The 22,069-nt window shown below is 37.1% G+C and overlaps 1 protein-coding gene and 1 non-coding gene across 2 annotated transcripts in view; one reads left to right on the forward strand and one right to left on the reverse strand.

The window, feature by feature from the left end:
• Window positions 1-22,069, forward strand: part of SEC63 (SEC63 homolog, protein translocation regulator) — an 85,981-nt gene that overhangs the window by 29,092 nt on the left and 34,820 nt on the right. The window contains exons 2-8 of the mRNA XM_039467516.2: window positions 2,890-2,989; window positions 7,502-7,616; window positions 10,542-10,654; window positions 15,779-15,840; window positions 16,437-16,495; window positions 17,958-18,008; window positions 20,147-20,255. Of these exons, the coding sequence (XP_039323450.1) occupies window positions 2,890-2,989; window positions 7,502-7,616; window positions 10,542-10,654; window positions 15,779-15,840; window positions 16,437-16,495; window positions 17,958-18,008; window positions 20,147-20,255 (609 nt within the window). The remainder of the gene's footprint in view (window positions 1-2,889; window positions 2,990-7,501; window positions 7,617-10,541; window positions 10,655-15,778; window positions 15,841-16,436; window positions 16,496-17,957; window positions 18,009-20,146; window positions 20,256-22,069) is intronic.
• Window positions 2,262-2,368, reverse strand: LOC120363441 (U6 spliceosomal RNA). Its single transcript, XR_005578992.1, has one exon. It is a non-coding gene; the product is annotated as a U6 spliceosomal RNA (small nuclear RNA).

Here is a 22,069-nt window from a genome sequence, read left to right on the forward strand (position 1 = left end):
ATACTCTCTCCTACATGGACTCCTCCCTCTTGCCGATACTTGGTTTTGATACCTCTTGCTGGGTAGTCCTCCTGTGTGGATGACTTCATCTAAGCATGGTGATAACAGGGTAGTTGGACTTCTTACATGGTTGTTTTGGAACCTTCTATTATATGCCAAGTCCTTTTACTTATCTATTACCTCATTTAAGGACTGCAGTTTATTTATAGATTTTTTTTTTTAACTTGGTAAAAAAAAATTATAATTAGCCAGCTGGACTCATTTTAGATTATCTCAATTTTGTTGGCAGCATTCAAAACATCATAGTTAGGAGCCAGTTGAACGTACACCTTCTTCTCTCCATCAGGCCTGATGAGTGTGTTTACCTTGGCCATGCCAGTGTCATAGAGCTTCTTCACAGCCTGTTTGATCTGGTTAACCTTGACATCCATAGTAAATTCAAATGTGGTGGTGTCATCTTCATGGCTTACTTAGTGGTCAAGGGGACCTTGGTAATGCATAATGATAAAGCTTGTATTTTGAGAGGTTGTTCTTCCTAGGATATTTGAACTGCCTTTGGAGCTGCATTGTCTTGGGCCACTGGAAGGTGGGTGGCTGGTCTTATTTTGCCTGGTTGTGGATGCCTTTCAGCACTGCCCTCTTGTCCTTCAAAGCCTTTGCTTTGACGTTGGCTTTGGGGTGGGCAAGGGCTTCCTCCTTTGTTTTTGGTGGCATCTTCTTAAAAAGGCAGATTTTTATTCCAAAACTTAATTAATTTTTTTTTTTTTTAAAAGAAGGAGTCTTGCTCTGATGCCCGGAAGTGCAGTGGTTCAATCTCTGCTCACTGCAACTTCCACCTCTCGGATTCTTCTGCCTTAGCCTCCCCAGTAGCTGGGATTACAGGCGTGGGCTACCACACCCGGCTAATTTTTTGTATTTTTGGTGGAGACAGGGTTTCACTCTGTTAGCTAGGATGGTCACCATCTTCTGACCTCGTGATCCACCCACTTCAGCCTCTCAACATAATATATATATATATTTTTAACTTGGGAGAGTTATTCAATCTGAGTGATTGTGGTGAATTTAGTAAAACAATACATACTATTTTGTCTTGGGTTTAATTTCTTTCTTTTCTTTTTTTTTTGAGATGGAGTTTCACTCTTGTTACCCAGGCTCGAGTGCAATGGCACGATCTCGGCTCACCGCAACCTCCGCCTCCTGAGTTCAGGCAATTCTCCTGCCTCAGCCTCCTGAGTAACTGGGATTACAGGCATGCGCCACCATGCCCAGCTAATTTTTTTTGCATTTTTAGTAGAGACGGGGTTTAACCATGTTGACCAGGATGGTCTCGATCTCTTGACCTCGTGATCCACCCGCCTCGGCCTCCCAAAGTGCTGGGATTACAGGCTTGAGCCACCGTGCCCGGCCTAATTTCTTTTTAATTGAACTGTGAGTTTTTCCTGAGGATTAAAATGATAGCTTTTTTTTTTTTTTTTGAGACAGAGTTTTGCTTTTGTTTCCTAGGCTGAAGTGCAGTGGCACCATCTTGGCTCTCTGCATCCTCTACCCACTGGGTTCAAGTGATTCTCCCGCCTCAGCCTCCTGAGTAACTGGAATTACAATTTTGTATTTTTAGTAGAGACTGGGTTTCACAGTGTTGGTCAAGCTAGTCCTGAACTCCTGACCTCAGGTGATTTGCCTGCCTCGGCCTCCCAAAGTGCTGAGATTACAGGCGTGAGCCACTGCACGCAGCCTTAATAGGTTTTGTCACAACTCTTACATAACTTATTTTACATGGAATTTCACTCTGTTGCCCAGGCTGGAGAGATCTCAGCTCACTGTAACTAACTAACCTCTGCCTCCCCAGTTCAAGTGATTCTCGTGCCTTAGCCTCCGGAGTACCTGGGACTACAGGCATGTCTATTTTTTGGATTTTCAGTAGAGACAGGGTTTCGCTGTGTTGGCCAGGTTTGTCTTCAACTCCTGGCCTCAGGTGATCCACTTGCCTCAGCCTCCCAAAGTGCTAGGATTACAGACATGAGCCACAGTGCCCGACCCCATCAACTTAAACTTAAGTTCTTATGGATTTGAGAGACTTTTCCAGCTTAACACAAAATCATTAGAATTTGTGACACTGAATTTTACTCTACCTTTTTTTTTAAATAAAAATGTTAAAATGGTGCTTTTCTGGGGGTGAGGGTGCTCTGAGGCAGGAGGATTGCTTGAGGCCAGGAGTTCAAGACTAGCCTGGGCAACATAGCAAACCCCCCCCCCCCCCCCTCAAAAAAAGTGAATGCTTCACAGATTTGCTTGTCATCTTTGGGCGGGGGCTATGCTAATGTTCTCTATATTGCTCTGGTTTTAGTGTATGTGCGGCCAAAGCATGTACTCTACCTTTGTTTTAACTGCAAGTTGATTTTATGTTACAGCTCCAAATCTTACTAGTTTTATATCTTAAATAAAGAGATCTAAACTTTATTGATTAGAAGACATTTTGATAGGCATTACTTTTATGTTTGAGGGGTATTATTTCTGCTTAGCTTCCTAAATAAACCATGTTTCAACTATTTTATACTTCGTGTTCCTTCTATAGCAGAGGGGAAAGACGGAGAGAATTTCCCAGAAATTACTGTTTATAACTTACTAAATATTTTGGGTGCAAGTCAGTTTTAGTCTCATGTGAAAAATGACCACCTGGTAGCTGAATGAAGTTTTCTAGATAGGTTATTTGTTCTAAATGGCAGAAATTACCTATCTTGTAAAATTTTTGAAGGCTATTAGAATAAGCAGTACTTTCATGTTCCAATAAAGTATTAGCATGGTAATAAAAGGTTAGTATGGTATTAACTCTGGTTTTGCCTTCTTTGGGAAAAATGATTTTTAATTCATCTTATTTTTCTTTCTTGACAGAGCAAATTCGATTAAAGAATATCAGAAAAGTATATGGAAGTTGTATGTGGTATCGCTTACGGTTATCAAAACCCCAGCCAAATATTATTCCTACAGTAAAGTAAGTAATGGATTTCAAGGAGAAACCTGCTTAATGCTTACTCTTTGCTAGGTCATATAAAATATATGTGTAATGAATAAGACATTGTGTCTGTAAAGAAATTGTAACCTATAGTTTGGGTAAGATATGAGAAAACGTGAGAGCAGTCTGAACAGAGTGGTTTAGAAGTTCAAGGAGAGTGTACTATTGCTGGGGATCATGGGGAAGAGAGAGGTAAGTCATATCTTGAGGGGAGCACCTTGTGCACCTTGTGCCAGGACTTGAATTTTATCTTAAAGACTATGGGGGAATCTTTAAAAGATTTCAGAAGTAGAGCAGTGACATGTATAAGTTAGCATTTCATGGTGATAATTAAAGTTTATTGAGCAGATACTGTATGCCAGAATCTGTGCTAGGGCTTTATATGTTATCTAATTTAATTCTGTATTAACTTCAAAGTAGATGGTTTTGGTTTTTCTCAGATGAGGAAACTAAGGCTAAGAATGATGATATAACTTGACCAAAGTCATGTAGTTAGAAGAGTTGGATCAACGACCTAATCACCTTTTATTTTAGCAGGCCCATCTGCTTAAACAGGTCATTAACATGTTTAATTATAGCAGACCAGTTTAATTCTGTGAGGCTGTGGGGTATACTGGTTATTAAGAGCAAGGCTTTGGACATTTATCCTGAGTCATCAATTTAGAGGTAGTAGGTGAAACTGACAGAAGGTGAGAGAGTTACCATTATTGGACAACTGTGTCTTGTGATCACATTACCTACATTTATCCAGTAGATAGGACGAGAAGATGTAGCAAAATAAATTAGTAAGAGTAGAAACAGTTATTTTTAAATCTTGGTTTAAATGATAGTTTTTTCAGCATAATTTCAGGGGGCTTAGTTTTTTTTGTAAAGTTTGACTTTGCCTAGCTTAGTTTCTTTTTGTTTGTTTGATTTTTGTGTTTTTGAGACAGAGTCTTGCTCTTGCCCAGGCTGGAGTGCAGTGGTGCCATCTTGGCTCACTGCAGCCTCAGCCTCCTTGGGCTCAGACATTCCTCCCACCTCAGCCTCCCAAGTAGGTGGGGGAGTACAGGCACGTGCCACCATACCTGGTTAATTTTTTTGTATTATTTGTAGGGTTAGGTTTTCACCATGTTGCGCAGGCTGTTTTTGAACTCTTGGGCTCAAGTGATCTGCCTGCCTTGGCCTTCCAAAGTGGTGGGATCAAAGGCATGAGCCACCCCGTCCATCCAGTTTAGTTTCTTTGTAGGAGGAGGGAAATTTTAGCTTTGGTGTTAAGAGTTCTTTAATGACGTGAAACTAAAGGGAAAGTTAGTCTTGAAAAGAGTAATTTTCTATTCACTGTTTATTCTTTGCTGTTGGTTCTCATTTTAAATTAAATTTTCATAAAACAGTAAGACAAAAAGCAATCCCCCCCTACCATATCTGTGGGTTTCACAGGGGAAGATTCAGCCAACTGTGAATCGAAAATATTTGGGAAAAAAGCAATAAAATTAACAATACAACAATTAAAAGTATAAATAAATAATACAGTATAATAACTTTCCACAATGTACATTGTATTAAGTATTATAAGTAATTTAGAAATGATTTAATGTACATGGGAGGATGTACGTAGGTTATATGCAAATACGACATCATTTTATACTGGGGACTTGAGCATCCATGGATTTTGGTATCTGTGGGGTCCTGGAACCAGTCCCCTGAGGATACCAAGGGATGCCTGTATTTTTGGCCTCCCAATCTCTTGTCTGGCTTTGTTCAACACTTTGTGAGTATCTGAACTTCAGTTTTCAAAGAAACAAACTTTTATGAAGCTCTTTTAGTGATTAATAAACCAATTTACTTGAAGTACAGATTAAGGAAGTTTAGGTAACGAAGAATTAAAATATATACTGTTAACAATTTAGATAAGGTCAGAAACCATTAAAACTTTTGCTACTTAATCTTGAAGCATTCCTTCAAAGTTAAGAAGTTGCTGTGTAATGCTTCTCTTCTGACAGCATCTGTGAAACTTAAGGCATGTCATTTTTGGAAGTTGCTTCTAAAGGTGACACTTCAGGCTGGGCATGGTAACTCACACCTGTAGTCCCAGCACTTTGGGAGGCTGAGGTGGGGGGATCACCTGAGGTCAGGAGTTCGAGACCAGCCTACCCAACATGGTGAAAACCCTGTCTCTACTGAAAAAATAAATAAATAAATAAAAATTAGCTGGGTGTGGTGGTGCGTGCCTGTAGTCCCAGCTACTTGGGAAGCTGAGGCAGGAGAATCGTTTGAGCCCAGGAGGTGGAGGTTTCAGTGAGCCAAGATTGCACCTCTGCACTCCAGCCTGGGAGACAGAGCAAGACTCTGTTCCCCCTCCCAGCACCGCCACCAGAAAAAAAGATGACACTTGAAGTTACTGAAGCCACGTGTGGGGAAAATGCTTATCTTTTCAGAGGAACCAAACAGGTTTAAAAAAAAAAATTGAGTACAGAGCATGATGTGATCCATTATGTTTGCTTTGGTTATCAGGAAAATAGATCATGGCTTTATTAGCTGTGGTAATTTTTATCAGCCTTGGGATTCTCTTATGAGCTTTTCCTTTCCTCGTCTCATTCCTTGGATTGGAGAGCTAGATGCTCCATGTAAAACATCTAACAGGGTTTAGCGTATCCTAGGTGTTTTGTTCCTTTTGCCTTGCTTGGTTTTAAATCTTGGTTTTTTGGTTTTCAGTTTCATTTTATCTTCTTTTTGTGAGCCTTGTTAGCCTTTTGGAGGAGTTGGGAAAACAAGAGGATTTAATTTGTGTGGGAATAAAGCATATTTAAAATTGTTTTTTAATCATATTGAGGCTATTACAAATTTTAGGTTTAAAAATTGTTAAAAAAAAGTTAGCTGTTGAAGGTTGGGCGCAGTGCTCATGCTTAATTCCAGGTGGGAGGCTGAGGTGGGAGGATTGCTTGAGCCTGAGAGGTTGAGGCTGCAGTGAGCCGTGATCATGATTTAAAAACAGGTCACTCAAGTTTTGTTTGATTCGGCCTCTTAAGGTTTATTTGGTGTCTTTGTCTAACAGTTCTTGCTCAGTATAACAAATTGTCATACAAAGGGTGTAAAAAATAAAAGTCGTTCAGTTCGTCACCTAAAACTAGTTATTATTAAGATAATTATATGCTTATTTATAACTTTTATATACATAGAGTTTTGAAAGCTATTTTTTAAATTTAACAATATAAGATAGTCATCCACAGCAAATATTTTTAGTGGCTAGAAAGTATTTTCACTGTAGAGGTTGGGCACGGTGGCTCATGCCTGTAATACCAGCACTTTGAGAGGCTGATGCAGGTGGATCACTTGAAGTTGGGAGTTTGAGACCAACCTGGTCAACATGGTGAAACTCTGTCTCTACTAAAAATAGAAAAATTAGCTGGGTGTGGTGGCATGCTCCTGTAGTCCCAGCTACTTGGGAGGCTAAGGCAGGAGAATGGCGTGAACCCAGGAGGCGGAAGTTGCTGTGAGCTGAGATTGTTCACTGTGCTCTGGTCTAGGCGACAGAGAGAGACCGTCTCAAAAAAAAAAAAAAAAGTCAATTGAAAGTACCAAATAAACTGATGGTACAACTCTACAGTGAAATACTTTCTCTTATTTACATCTGTGACCACTATTTTACACTTTATATACTTAACTCTTTCTAAATTTTTTGAGGTCAAGTGGATTGATAGAAAAAAAGTCTGTATTTCTTTAGGGCTTTTAATACCTTATTGCCAGATATTATTTTACAGTATATAGTATATGAAAGTGTCTCTTTTTCTTTAACCACTCCAGTGCTGGTAGTATTAAACTTTTTCATATTTTTATTCAACAGAACACATTGGAGGGAGCAGAAATTAGCTTATTTTCAAATTACATGTTCTTTTATCTTTTATTTTAGCCTATTCTGAACATCTTTCTATAACTACTGGCTACAAAATGTGGCATTGTGTGGCTGTCTTGTGGTTGATTTAATTAATGATTTCTCTAAAAATGGTATATTAACCCAGTTCCTATGGATGGACACTTAGGTTGTTTCCAGAGTTTTACTACTACAAACAAGGCTATGTATTTATTTTTGCACATGTGACCCTTGTTTTTCCTAGTTAATCTTAATAAAAGTGTAATTGCTATGTCAGAGCAATTGTTTTTTACATTAAATGATTTACGTAGTATTTATATATTTTGATCTAATTTAGTGGGTCCAGTAAGTTAATAAGTTGAATTCACTTCTGTATTTAAAATTGTGCAAATAGCAACTGGGAAAATCTATGACATAATAGACACTGTACTGGATTATAAAGAATGCAGAGGTGAAAAAGACACTGTCCTTGCTATAACAGGAACTTGCAACCCAGCAATTGTAGAATTTGAGTCAGTAGCATAGTGATATGGTACTACTTTAGAGTTTTTGCCTTGACCTTGCCATAATATTTTTAGACTCTTAAAGGAAAGCTATGCAGATTTATTTGTTTATGATTCACTTATCTTTTTCCTAAACAGGAAAATAGTTCTGCTTGCAGGATGGGCATTGTTCTTATTCCTTGCATATAAAGTTTCCAAAACAGACCGAGAATACCAAGAATACAATCCTTATGAAGTATTAAATTTGGATCCTGTAAGTAGTATTTTTATATAATGCACATTAGTTTAATGATTCCATGAAAATGCTAGAGGTCCTCATTCTAAAAGAAATTGTCCATTCCTATAGAAATCAGACTATGGTCAGTTTAATTTTTTATTAAAATAATATGTTTACTCTATTATTCTAATTTTTAAGCAGTAACTGTTGATTATTATGTTATTAATAATTGGTTTTCAATTGCTAAAATATAAGAATATTTGAAGATGAGAGGTTAACGTTTTTTTAAAGGCGTGTTTTTAAGAGAGATCTGTAATATTGGCTAATGCAAAGTTAAAACTGGAAAGTTAATTTGTGTTAGTTGAATGATAAAAATCATATGACCTTGTATTCATTGACACTTAAGCAGTGTGGTAAAGTCTAGGTGAGGGGGTCTTATAAAGAGCTAATAGCCACGGTCAGTGGCTTACACCTGTAATCCTAGCACTTTGGGAAGCTAAGGTGGGAGGATCAGTTGAGGTCAGGAGTTGGGGCAACATAGTAATACCCAGTCTCTACTGAAAAAAAAAATTTCTGGGTGCGGTGGCAACATGCCTATAGTTCTAGCTACTTGGGATGCCAAAGTGAGAGTATAGTTTAAGCCAAGAAGGTTGAGGCTGGAGTGAGCCATGATCCACGCCATTGCACTCTAGCCTGGACAGCAGAGCGAGACCCTGTCTTTTAAAACTAAAGTGAAACTAGTATAATTAATATCATTGACATAGAAATTTAGGTTAACCTTGAGTGTGTCCCTTAGCTGATCTGTTGATTAAACCTGATTAATTGGTCCCAAATAGAAAACTAGTCTTTTGGCCAGCCGCAGTGGCTCATGCCTGTAATCTTAGCATTTTGGGAGGCTGAGGTGGGAGGATTGCTTGAGGCCAAGAGTTTGAGACCAGCCTGGGCAACACAGGGAAACTTTAATCTGTACAAAAAACTAACAAAATTAGCTGAGCGTGGCGACACATACCTGTGGTTCCAGCCACTGTGGAAATCAAGGCTGCAGTGAGCTGTGAGTGCACCACTGCACTCCAGCCTGAGCCACAGATCAAGACTCTGTCTCAAAAAAAAAAAAGTCTTTTGGGTTTATCAGTAGAATTGTTAGAACTGAAATTAATGCTAGAGATCATCTAGCCTTTTATAAAAAATATATAATTTTTTTAACCTGGGAGCATATATTCAAGTTGCCCTGAGTATATGTATGTACTCCCTATTTATTAATTTTTTGAAAAAGAAAATGAGGCCTGGAAAACTTGTGTTTTGTCTGGAGTTCCAAGCTTCTTACTTAGTAGCCAAGCCTAATCTATTGCTCTGTTTTCTCCCCCATACCACTTACTTTTGCTTCAAGTCTTTGCTCAGGAGATGGCTTGATCCAGACATTCATATAGTATGAACTAAGGAGGGTGTGTATCATACAGTTTTCTATTTTGTAGAAGAAAAGTTTGCATATCATGTGATTTTTCTATTGCAATGATCATAGTCATTAAGGGAGATTTTACGATTAAAAAGGTAATAAAAAGTGAAAAAAATTATTAATCGAAATTGAGACTAATTAAAAAACCATAAGATCAACTTATTGATGCTACAATAGATAAGCAGCTGAAACCAGGTATTCCTCAGATTATTCCTTAGAAAGTTAACCTTTGATTTGAGGGTTCTTTGAGTCAGTTTTGATTTATTTTGTCTATTTTTTGGTATTTATTTTTATTTTTATATTTTAAGAGACGGAGTCCTGCTTAGTCGGCCAGGCTGGTGTGCGGTGGTGCAGTCTCAGCTCAGCGTAACCTCTGCCTCCCGGGTTTAAGCGATTCTCCTGCCTCAGCTTCCCAAGTAGCTGGGACTACAGGCATTCATTACCACACTCAGATAATTTTTGTATTTTTTAGTAGAGATGGGGTTTTACTATATGTTGGCCAGGTTGGTCTCAAACTCCTGACCTCAGGTGATCTGCCTGAGTTGGCTTCCCAAACTGCTGGGATTACAGGCTGTGCCTGGCCTATTTTTTGATATTTAAATGTCAGTATTATTTTATGTAAATGTGGCATTGTGTGGTTTCACTTTCAAAATACCAGTGCCTAGTGTACTGTGTACGTATATTGGACAATGTAAGTGTTTTTATTAAAAAATACATAGGATGAATGGCGGGCATGGTGGCTCACGCCTATAATCCCAGCACTTTGGGAGGCCAAGGAGGGTGGATTGTGAGGTAAGGCGATCAAGACCATCCTGGCTAACATGGTGAAACCCCGTTTCTGCTAAAAATACAAAACAATTAGCCGAGCATGGTGGCAAGTGCTTGTAGTCTCAGCTACTTGGGAGGCTGAGGCAGGAGAATGACTTGAACCCAGGAGGTAGAGGTTGCAGTGAGCTGGTATCATGCCACTGCACTCCAGCTGGGCAAGACTGAGACTGTCTCCAAAAAAAAAAAAGTATATATATATATGCTTTTTTAATATATATATAATATATATTTCACATATGTGTATATATATGTGTGTGTGTTTATATATATATATTTATGTTTCATCCTATATATTTTTCCATAAATTTAATCATATATGTGTGTATATATACATATAATATGTGTGTATATATATGTGTGTGTATATATATATAAATATATACATATATGTACATATAAATATATATGTGTATATATACACACATACACACATGTGTATATATGCACATATATATACACACACATATATATAAATATATACTTAATGTATATATATACACACACCTATTTACACACACATATATATGATTAAATTTATGAGAAAAATATATAGGATGAAAATGGATTTTGTCTTTCTCAAAATACTGAGTAGTTGATATTTTAAGTTCAAAATAGGATTGATTATTTCTTTACAGAATTGTGCTTATTTGTGCTAACAGAAAGCTTTTTTTTTTTTTAAGGGAGCCACAGTAGCAGAAATTAAAAAACAATATCGTTTGCTGTCACTTAAATTTCATCCAGATAAAGGAGGTGATGAGGTTATGTTCATGAGGATAGCAAAAGCTTATGCTGCGTAAGTATCAGGATCCATTACAAATTTTTAATAATGGTACAGATAAGCAAGGCTCATGCCTCTAATCCCGGTACTTTGGAAGGCTGAGGCAGGAAGATCACTTGAGCCCAAATTATAAAATAATTTTTTTTTTTGAGACAGAGTCTCACTCTGTCACCCAGGATGGAGTGCAGTGGCATGATCTTGGCTCACTGCAACCTCCGCCTCCAGGGTTCAAGCAACTCTTCTGCCTCAGCCTCCCAAGTAGCTGAGACTACAGGCATGTGCCCCCATGCCTGGCTAATATATTTTTTTTTACTTTAGTAGAGATGGGGTTTCACCATGTGAGCCAGGATGGTCTCAGTCTCCTGACCTCATGATCCGCCTGCCTTGGCCTCCCAAAGTTCTGGGATTACAGGCATGAACAAAAATAGAAGAATTAACCATATGTGGTGTTGTGTGCCTGTATTCCTAGCTACTTGGGAGGCTGAGGTGCGAGCATTGTTTGCACCTGGGAGGTCAAGGCTGCAGTGAGCCATGACCATGCCACTGCGTTGCAGCTTCAGTGACAGAGCAATACTCCATCTGTTAAAGAAAAAAAAAAAAGATAGTTTTCTGTTTTAATAAAATAGTAAAGTAGTTGTCATACACTTTTTCCAAGTGCTTACTTCATGTTGAGTCTGTTATTTAGAGTACTACACAGCAGCCCTAATGTGGCAACTTAATTTATTTAAACTTTAATTTTTGCCACGTAAACTTGGTTTGACTAAATTAAGTGGTGAATGATAAGTTAATTGAGCTATTTTATTAGCATCTCGATTAGAGGAGGGAATACTTAGATCTTGTTCTCATTTCTAGATTTTTAAAAATTAGGCTTGATCTATTTCTCTTGTTTTGGCAATTTGTCGCTTATCTCATTTAAGCTATTTAAAGACAAGTGTAATTTTTACTTTTAAATACTTCGTTTTTGATGTCTTTTTCTTTTTAGAATTTTTCACACAAGATTATTCTTAGTTAATAACTACTGTACTTGTTGAGATGTGGATTTTTAAGGTCTCATTTTTTACTGCTCAGAAACTTTCTTCACGAATCTTTTCAGAACTTCCAAATCGTTTTCCTTGTTGGCTTAGATGCAGAAATAGGTAAGGTGCATTGTTATTGTGAGATAGATATACTCACATACACATTATATGCACACATATATGTCTGTTTATTTGTAAAGTTTGAGGAACATTTGTGCAAACTTTTGAGAAGCAGGATAGAGTATATAAAATTAGATGCAGTGATTTCTTGGGTATTAATCTTCCAAGAGATAAAAATTAATCAGATTCTTCAGGACTCTTGATAAGTACATCCCCACAGACCTCTTATGTTGAATGCAAGAGTAAAATATGAGGTTGTTTTTTGAGGACTCAGTGATGTATACTTTTGTAAACTCATTTTAAACATGTTAGTAAATACAAGCCTACCTCAGAGTTACAGGTTCAGTTCCAGTCTCCTGCAATAAAGCAAATATACAATGAAGCGAGTAACATAAATTTTTTTGTTTCCCACTGCGTCTAAAAGTTGTGTATACTATACCATAGTCTTATTAAGTGTGCAGTAGCCTTATGTCTTAAAAAACAGTGTACATACCTTAATTTAAAAATAGTGTATTGCTAAAAAATGCTAGTAATCTGAGTCTGACAAATTGCATTATTTTTGCTCATGGAGGGTTTTTGCCTTGATGTTGATAACTGTTGACTGATCACGATAGTGGTTACTGAAGATTGGGCTGGCTGTGCCAGTTTCTTGAAATAAGACAACAATGAAGTTGACTGCATCAGTTAGTTAACTTCCTTTCATGAAAAGTTTCTCTGTAGCATTTGATGCTATTTGATAGTATTTTACCCACAGTAGAACTTCTTTCAAAATTGGAGTCAGTCCTCTCACATTCCACCACTGCTTTATCAACTAAGTTTATGTAGCATTCTAAATCCTTTATTGTCATTTCAACAGTGTTCATAGCATCTTCATCAGGAGTAGATTCCATCTTAAGAAACCACTTTCTTTGCTCAACTGTAAGAAACAACTCATCTGTTCAAGTTTGATCATGAGATTGCAGCAATTCAGTCACATCTTCAGGCTCTACTTCTAGTTCTTCTAGCACATCTGTAGTGACTTCCTCTACTGAAGTCTTAAACCTCTCCAAGTCATCCATGAAGATGAAAATCAACTTCTACCAAAGTCATCTTAATGTTGACATTTCAACCTGTTCCCATGAATCACAAATGTTCTTAATGGCATTTAGAATAGTGAATTCTTTCCAGAAGATTTTCAACTTATTTTACCAATCCATCAGAGGCATCACTTTGTCTGTAGCAGCTATAGCCTTACAAGGTGTGTGTATGTATGTATGTATTTTGAGATGGAGTCTCACTCTGATGCCCAGGCTGGAGTGTAGTGGTGTGATCTTGGCTCATTGCAACCTCTGCCTCTTGGATTCAAGCAATTCCCCTGCCTCAGCCTCCAAATGAGCTGGGACTACGGGCATGTGTCACCGTTCCTGGCTAATTTTTATATTTTTAGTAGAGACAGGGTTTTATGTTGGTCAGGCTGGTCTTGAACTCCTGACCTCAAGTGATCTGGCCACCTCAGCCTCTGACATTGCTCAGTGCAATATGTGTATATTAAATAATAAGACTTAAAATTTGAAATTACTTTTTGGTCTGTGGGCTGCAGAATGAATATTATATTAGCAGGTGTGAAAACAACATTAATCTCTTTGTACAGCTCCATCAGAGTTCTTGAGTGACCAGGTGCATTATGAATGAGCAGTAATCTTTTGAAAGGAATAATTTTTTTTCTGAGCAGTAGGTCTTAATGGTGGGCTTAAAATATTCAGTAATCCGTGCTGTCAACACATGTGCTGTCATCCAGAATTTGTTGTTCTATTTATAGAACAACAGAATAGATTAGGCATAGATCTTAAGAGCCCTAGGACTTTCGGAATGGCACATGAGCATAGGCTTCAAGTTAAAGTCACCCATGGCACTGGCCCCTACTGAGAGTCAGCCTGTCTTTTGAAGCTTAGAAGTCAGGCATTTATTTCTCTCCAACTATGACAGTCCTAGATGGCATATTTTTCCGATATAAGGCTATTTCATCTACATTGAAAATTTGTTTAGTGTAGCCCCTTTCATTGTGATCTTAGCTAGATTTTCTATATAACTTGCTGCAGCTTCCAAATCAGCAGTTGCAACTTCACCTTGCACTTCTGTTGTGGAGAGGGTTTCTTTTGGAAAATCTCATGAACCAACATCTGCTAGCTTCTGCAGCTCCCTCACCTCTCTCAGCCTTTGTAGACCTGAAGAGAGTTAGTGCCTTGCTTTGGATTAGGCTTTGGCTTAAGGGAATGTTGTGGCTGGTTTGATCTTCTATCTAGACCACTGGAACATTTTTCAGCAACAAGGCTGTTTCACTTTCTTATCATTTGTGTGTTCACTTTTAAGTTTCTTTATCTTTGAATTCACAACTTGACTGTTGGCATAAGAAGCCTAGCTTTTGGCTTGTCTTGGCTTTTGACATGCCTTCCTCACTAAGCTTAGTCATTTCTAGCCTTTGATTCAGAGTGACAGATGTGTGAGTCCTTCTTCTGTTTGAACATTTAGAGGCCATTTTAGGGTAATTTGCCCAATTTGAGTCTTGTTATTTTTAAGGGAATAGGGAGGCATGAGGAGAGGAAGAGAGATTGGGGAATGGACAGTCAGTGGAACATTTGTAACACATGAGTATTAAGTTCTTTTTCTTCTGCAGGTGCAGTTTGTGTGCCAGCCCCCCAATGATAATAGTAATGTCAAAGATCACAGATCACATATCACTATAATAGATAAAACAACCATGAAAACATTAGATACATTATGAGACTTACCAAAATGTGACAGAGGGACATGAAGTGAGCACGTGCTGTTGGAAAAATGGCACTGATAGAATTGCTTGTTGCAGGATTGCCACAAACCTTCAATTGGTAAAAAAAACACGACTATCTGCAAAGTGTAATAAGAAATTTGCTTGTAATTGGATTCTCAGTTACAATAGCAAATTGTGAAAGTGGCATGTGAATGTCAGAAGTTTGGGTGTTATTACCTTACTTATTTTTGTACTTAGTAAAAGATATTGCCTGTGTCCCTTCTCTCCTCTTGTTTTGTGGCTTGTTATCTGTGTGAATTACTATATGATTCTGTAATAAAGCAGTGCCATTAGGACTTCTGAAGTGTGTACTACATTTTCTGCATAGCACTTGTCCTTGAGATTGCTATCTTTTACCAATTGGTCTCTAAGAATGTCTTCCTTATTATGTTATTGGTCGTGTGTGTGTGTGTGTGTGTGTATAGAGTCTGCCTTACATTCCTTAACTACAGTATAAATTTTTCTAAAGAATTGGGATATTAACATCTTCACTGGGAACTGGAATGAAACCATTCTTGACTCTATACCTTGAGCCATTGTCAAAGTCAGGGGTTATATTTTAGGTGTCTAAAAATCACTCTGACTTTCTTATTGCCTGGATTAGGAAGCTGCTGTTTAGGAGATATTTTCCTAGTTCTTCTGGCAGTTGGCTTAGGAAAAAATTATGATCTTAGCATGGTGCAAATTACCTTACCCACAGCAATGGAGTTTTACATGTGATGTTCATTTGTTTCTTTCAGAATGTGGTGCTATTGTTTTGTAGGGAAGCTACCATTATGAATTAAGTTTATATTTAAAAAAATACATATTTATCATTATTGATGTGTAAACATGCTTATTGAAGAAATTTTAGAAAACATATGAGAGTATAAGGAAAAAAAAAATCCCCTACAATTCTCCCTGCCTTCTTGGAAAATGTAATGGCCTTTAAAGTTTTATCTGGTTGAACTGACTAAGCTTGAGAACCATGGGCCAACCAGGAATTAGTATCAATGTGCAATAGTTAGTATTTTCTGTTAATGCAGCATTTCTTGCTCCTCCCTTTCCCTTTCTTCTGATTTCAGAGAGACTTTTCTTGATTCACAAAATCAGTATCTTCTAAGAAATGAGTTGGTTGGCTAATGGGGTTTGTCTATATGAGTACTTATTTTTCAGATGTGGCTTTCTAATCTTGTGACTTGGTTCTTTTGATGCTAGTTTAACTGATGAAGAGTCCCGGAAAAATTGGGAAGAATTTGGAAATCCAGATGGGCCTCAAGGTGTGGTAAATGATGATTTAAAAATATTGACAATATGGTATATATTTTAAAAATGTTAACCAGATTAAAGGAATAATTTTATTTTCTTACCAAACTTATAATCACCATGGAGTTTAACATAGATAAATTGAGCTCTCATTAATTTTTGCTTTATTTTTTTTTTCTAGAGACTAGTTTAAAAGATATAATTTAAGTTGATTAGGAGAGAAAAGTAATCGCTCTCATTTCCAATTACTAGTTGGTAAAAATTTGGAGGAAAAAAATGTATTTTTCTTGACTGACTTCACATTTTCCCACGTGTTCATAGTGTTTATGTAAACTCAGGACATATAAAATAGTTTATATTTTCTTGAAAGAAGGAATTTGTGCTTACACAGGATTTTCTTTCTTGAAAAATTGGAAGTTTCAGATATAAACTATATCCCTAAACTTTTGTGTAATGGGGACCTACTAAGAAGATAATCTTTCTCAAAGTTTTTTTTGTGTTTGGGGGAGAGTTTTGAGATATATTTATTTATAGATCCCAAATATATTTAATATATTTATTAAAACTGAAAGTAGAGATTCTTCAGAAACTGGTGTTTTTTCTATTTCAGCCACAAGCTTTGGAATTGCCCTGCCAGCTTGGATAGTTGACCAGAAAAATTCAATTCTGGTGAGTGCATTTAAATAATTCACATTAGATTGTATTAGACAAAATTTTTATTATGTACAATCTGTCTTGGTAAATAAGAGCTATTACAAGAAAATACTGGTATGCTATTTATTTATTTGTTTATTTATTTTTGAGACAGAATTTATATTAAAAAATACATACTTATTATTGATTTGTAAACATGCTTATTGAAGAAATTTTAGAAAATACATGAGAGTATAAGGAAAAAAAAATCCCCTACAACTCTCCCTGCCTTCTTGGAAAATGTAGTGGCCTTTAAAGTTTTATCTGGTTGAACTGGCTAAGCTTGAGAACCATGGGCCAACCAGGAATTAGTATCAATGTGCAATAGTTAGTATTTTCTGTTAATGCAGCATTTCTTGCTCCTCCCTTTCCCTTTCTTCTGATTTCAGAGAGACTTTTCTTGATTCACAAAATCAGTATCTTCTAAGAAATGAGTTGGTTGTGTGCCCATATCTGGGCTCTGTTACTGCCCAGGCAGGAGTGCAGTGGCTTAATCTCAGCTCACTGCAACGTTCACCCCCCAGATTTGAGTGCTTCTCCTGCCTCAGCCCCCTGAGTAGCTGGGATTGTAGGTGCCTGCCACCATGACTTGCTAATGTTTGCATTTTTAGTAGAGATGGGGTTTTGCCATGCTGGCCAGGCTGGTCTTGAACTCCTGACCTCAAGTGATCTGCCTGGCTTGGCCCCCTACAGCTGTCTAAAAGCTGTCTTTGAGGCAATAAAAACAAAATCCACACAGTCTGTAATTTGTTTTGAAAATGGCTATTAAGTTATTTTGTGGCAGATTAAAATTGGTTACCTTTAATGAGTATACAGTTGCAGCATAAGCTTGTTTGTTATGCTTCTGGTTATTAGAAATAGTTGAGAAGGAATTGTTACTACCAGATTTAGGATCAAATAACAGGAGAAAAATCAGTAGATAAAAATGGCTAATAAATAGCATTGTGAAGTGGCTCCTGATATTTAGCTAAAGGAACCCTTCACCAGGGACTTCTTATCTTATTTATTTCCAAGGTACTAACTACTTATAGGTTGTGGATATATAAGTACCTGCTGACTGGAAGAGAAATGTAATTTACAAAACTATTTTGCTGCTTTTATCTACGTTGTGTCAGTAAATAACAAAAGGTAATTTATTACAGTGGATATGAACATAGACTCTAGAGTCAAACTACCTGAGTTCAGATCCTGGCTGTACAATTTACTAGCTGTGTCCTAGGACAAGTTATGTAACTGATACGTACTTCAGGTTTTCTACCTACAAAAGGAAGTTAATAATGGTACCTTCTCTTGGAGTTGGAGGATAAGGATTAAACAAGATAATACATGAGGAATGCTTTCAATAGTGGCTTCCCCATTGTAAGTCTCAAAGTAAATTCATGGATGCTGTTTTAATTTACCTGATGAAGGCCGTAATTCTTTTTCTCTTCACTTCTAGGTTTTACTTGTATATGGATTGGCATTTATGGTTATTCTTCCAGTTGTTGTGGTAAGTTCTAGCTCTTTAACAGTTTTTTGGAAAGGGGATTGACATGTTTCCAAGTCTCCCTATAAGATTTTTAATTTGTGTTAGAATATAACCCATTGATCCTTGAATTTAAGAATCTTGCTGGGTGAGACAGCTCATACCTGTAATTCCAGCACTGAAGCTGAGGTAGGTGGGAGGATCGCTTGAGCTTAGGTATTTGAGGTTACAGTGAGCCATGACCCCACAGTTGCACTCTAGCTTGGGCCACAGAGTGAGACCCCAACTGAAAAAAAATTACATAACTGTACTTCTAAAGGTCTTCTAAAGGTGACATTACTTGAGTATGTTAATGTGTGTATCCTTTCAATTCAAAAGTTACCCGCAATTGGCTGGGCGTAGTGGCTCACTCCTGTAATCGCAACACTTTGAGAGAATGAAGTGGGCAGATCAGTTTAGGGCAGGAGTTCGAGACCAGCCTGGCCAAAATGGTGAAACCCCATCTCTACTAAAAATACAAAAATTAGTCAGATATGCTGGTTTGAACCCAGGAGGCAGAGGTTGTAGTGAGTCAAGATCGTGCCACTGCACTCCAGCCTGAGTGACACAGTGAGACTTTGTCTCAAAGAAAAAAACAAAAATCCCAAAAGTTACAACTGAGTTAACACAGACAGATATATATCCATATGTGTATGTGTGTATGTATTTATGTATATATATTTTAAATACAGGAACTGTCCATTTTAATTTTATTTATTTATTTATTTTTGAGATAAAGTCTTGCTGTAGTGAGGTGGTGCAAACATGGCTCTCTGCAGCTTCTACCTCCTGGGTTCAAGCAAATCTTCCCACCTCAGTCTTTGAAGTAGCTTGAGACCACAAATGTATACCCCGCTGCCCCACTAATTTTTTGATTATTTTGTAGAGATGGGATCTCACCCAGGCTGGTCTTAAACTCCTGGGCTCAAACGATTATCCTGACTTGGCCTCCCAAAGTACTAGGCTTATCAGTGTGAGCCACCATGCCTGGCTGACACAGATATATTTAAAGTTTAAAATGAAAGTCTTCCTGCACTACCACCCGCAGCTTCATTTATTTAAGAATCATTGCTAAATTTGGTATTTTCTCTTTCAAATCTTTTTCTATGCATTTATGTACACACATTCACTTAAAAAAGAACCTTTAATGAGATTTTACTGTATGTATTATGCTATTACTTTTTTTGCTTAATATATTGGGAATGCAATATACAGAACAGCTTCATTTTTTGAAATAGCTGTATAATACTATAATATGGAGATGATATACAGTTTATGATTTTTACCATTTATTACTTTTGTGACTTATGTCCTTTCTGATCCTGGAGTTCCTTTTAGTTATGTAGTGAGCCTAATAGTTAAGTTGTTTTGCCTTCTTCAAGGGATTGTTGTGAGGATCCAGTCATATTAATTAATATGAATGGAAGTGTCATGTCATCTGTAAAATGATGCCTACATTTGTTTATTAAATATTTATTGAAGACATGCTATATGTGTCAGGAACCAGCTTGGTGCTTATAGCAGTGGGTAGTTTTATTCCTTTTTTTTGTCTTTAAGGAATTTCTGTCCAAAGTGTAAGTGTTTTAATCTTATATCTGCAGTGACTTAGGTTAGCGTTTAGGCTTCAGACAATATAAATATATGCAAAAGAAACCACTTGAAATATGCAACAAAGAGGTACTTATTGTAAGTCTCAGGTATTTTTATTGGTTTACGAGCATTTAGAAGATTTGACCAGAAACATATTTTGCATCAAACTTAACATTTATCAGGGGTTCGTTTTGCTTTTTTTTGAGACAGAGTCTCCCTCTGTGACCCAGGCTGGAGTGCAGTGGTGTGATCACAGCTACTGCAGCCTTGACCTCCTAGGCTCTAGCAGTCTTCCCACCTCAGCTTCCTGAGTAGCTGGGAGTAGAGGCGTGTGCCACCATGCCTAGCTAATGTTTGCATTTTCCATTTTCTTTTGTCTCACTATGTTGCCTAGGCTAGTCTCAAACTCCTGGGTTCAAGCAGTCCTCTCACCTCAGCTTCCCAAAGTGCTGGGATTATAGGCGTGTGCCACCTTGCCCAGGATAGCATAGTTTTTATACTTTCTTTCTTGTTTAATTTTCTTTGTGTTTTAGGGCTCTTGGTGGTATCGCTCAATACGCTATAGTGGAGACCAGATTCTAATACGCACAACACAGATTTATACATACTTTGTTTATAAAACCCGAAATATGGATATGAAACGTAAGTAAACTTAAGTAACTTTGCTGTTAATCACATTATTTTGTAACTCACTTATGTGGTGGGGCTGACATGTATTTCTTAATTCTGTACTGGTGAAATTCCATTGTTTAGTTTTATAGATAAATTATATAATTAAAACTAGAAAAAAATGCCAGTAGTCTTATCACATTTCTTAATTTGCATTTCCATTATTCACTTTTACTCATGTATTTCATCGGAAATTTTACTATAAGCCTTTATGCGTGTATATTTTGTAATACTAGCTAACATTTATTATTTGTTGTATGCCAGGCACTGCTAGGGACTGTACATGTCTCGACTCATTTAATTTTTGCTCTGCTTCCATAAGTAAGTGCTGTTTTAAAGTACATCTTATAGATGAGGAAACTGAGGCACAGAAAAGTAACACAATCGAGGATACACAGTAAGTGATAATCCAGGATTGAACCCAGGCAGTCTGGTTCTTGAGCCTTAAACCATTACGTCATACTGTATTAATTGTAGTAAAAATAAAAAGTCTTAGGTATGTTGAAAGAAAGCTGCTAGACTATTTCATTCCCAGTTCTTATTTAAACATTTCTTAAGAAAAAAAAATACTATTTTTAGTACTTTCTTTGATTCTGTAAAGCAAACTTTGTAGTTTATCCCTGGGAGATATAGTGTTGCCATTCAGAATGATGACTACAAAAATCACAGATGCTCCTCCATTCTTCCTTTTAAAAAAAAAAGAATGTAAGTTTTAAATTGTGTTTCTGGGACCAAAATGGACTTTTCTGTATTTTGGATTTGGCAGTTTTACTAATTTTCTTACTAATGGTAGACTTCTCATGATCACATGGTGTGTGAACAGATTTTATATTTCTGGATGAGTTAATACTACTTTGCTATAATTGAAAATATTACTCTTCCTAAAGCTGGATTGAAATGTTAATATAGAAACTTACTCCCTTATGAAAATGTTTCATGTTTATAATTTTAAGTGTGCTTTTTGCCTCAATTATCTTGATTTCTGTTTCTTTTCTGATGGTGGTAGCCTTACACAGTTTTGTCAGAGAAGCGTTATTTAGCTGGTGGATTTCTTTACACATTCTTGGTTACTTTAGCTGTTTTAGGAATGGTTGTTATCAAGTAAACATTTGAGGGTAGTATTAGTAATAGCTTACACAAGTACTGTGCTTGCAGTGTGTCAGGCACATATGAAGAAACTGAGATAAACAGATATGAAGAATACTGTCCTAGATCATTTAGCTGGGAGGTGACAAAATACCAAAGTCTATGCATTTAACTTCTGTTCTGTCCTGCCTTTTATGAGTACATTACATGTATTATTATTTTTTTTTCCAAGACAGAGTTTTGCTCTTGTCTGCCTACCAGGGTCTATGCATTTAACTTCTATACTATCCTGCCTTTTGTGCGTACATTACATGTTTTTTTTTTTTTTTTTCTGAGACAAGAGTTTCACTCTGATCTCCCAGGGTGGAGTGCAATGGTGCGATCTCAACTCACTGCAACCTCCGCCTCCTGGGTGCAAGTGATTCTCCTGCTTCAGCCTCCCCGGTAGCCGGGATTACAGGCATGCACCACTATGCCTGGCTAATTTTTGCATTTTTAGTGGAAACCGGGTTTCATCATATTGGCCAGGGTGGTCTCAAACTGGTCTCAAATTCCTTACCTCATGATCTGCCTGCCTTGGCTTCCCAAAGTGCTAGGATTACAGGCATGAGCCACTGTGCCTGGCCTGTGTGTTTTAATCATATGTATTTCCACAAAATCATTTCAGGTTCCATAATAAATTTTTTTTGAAATTACAATGC

Source organism: Saimiri boliviensis, chromosome 4 (genome assembly GCF_048565385.1).
Source record: "Saimiri boliviensis isolate mSaiBol1 chromosome 4, mSaiBol1.pri, whole genome shotgun sequence".
Classification (NCBI taxonomy): Eukaryota; Metazoa; Chordata; class Mammalia; order Primates; family Cebidae; genus Saimiri; species Saimiri boliviensis.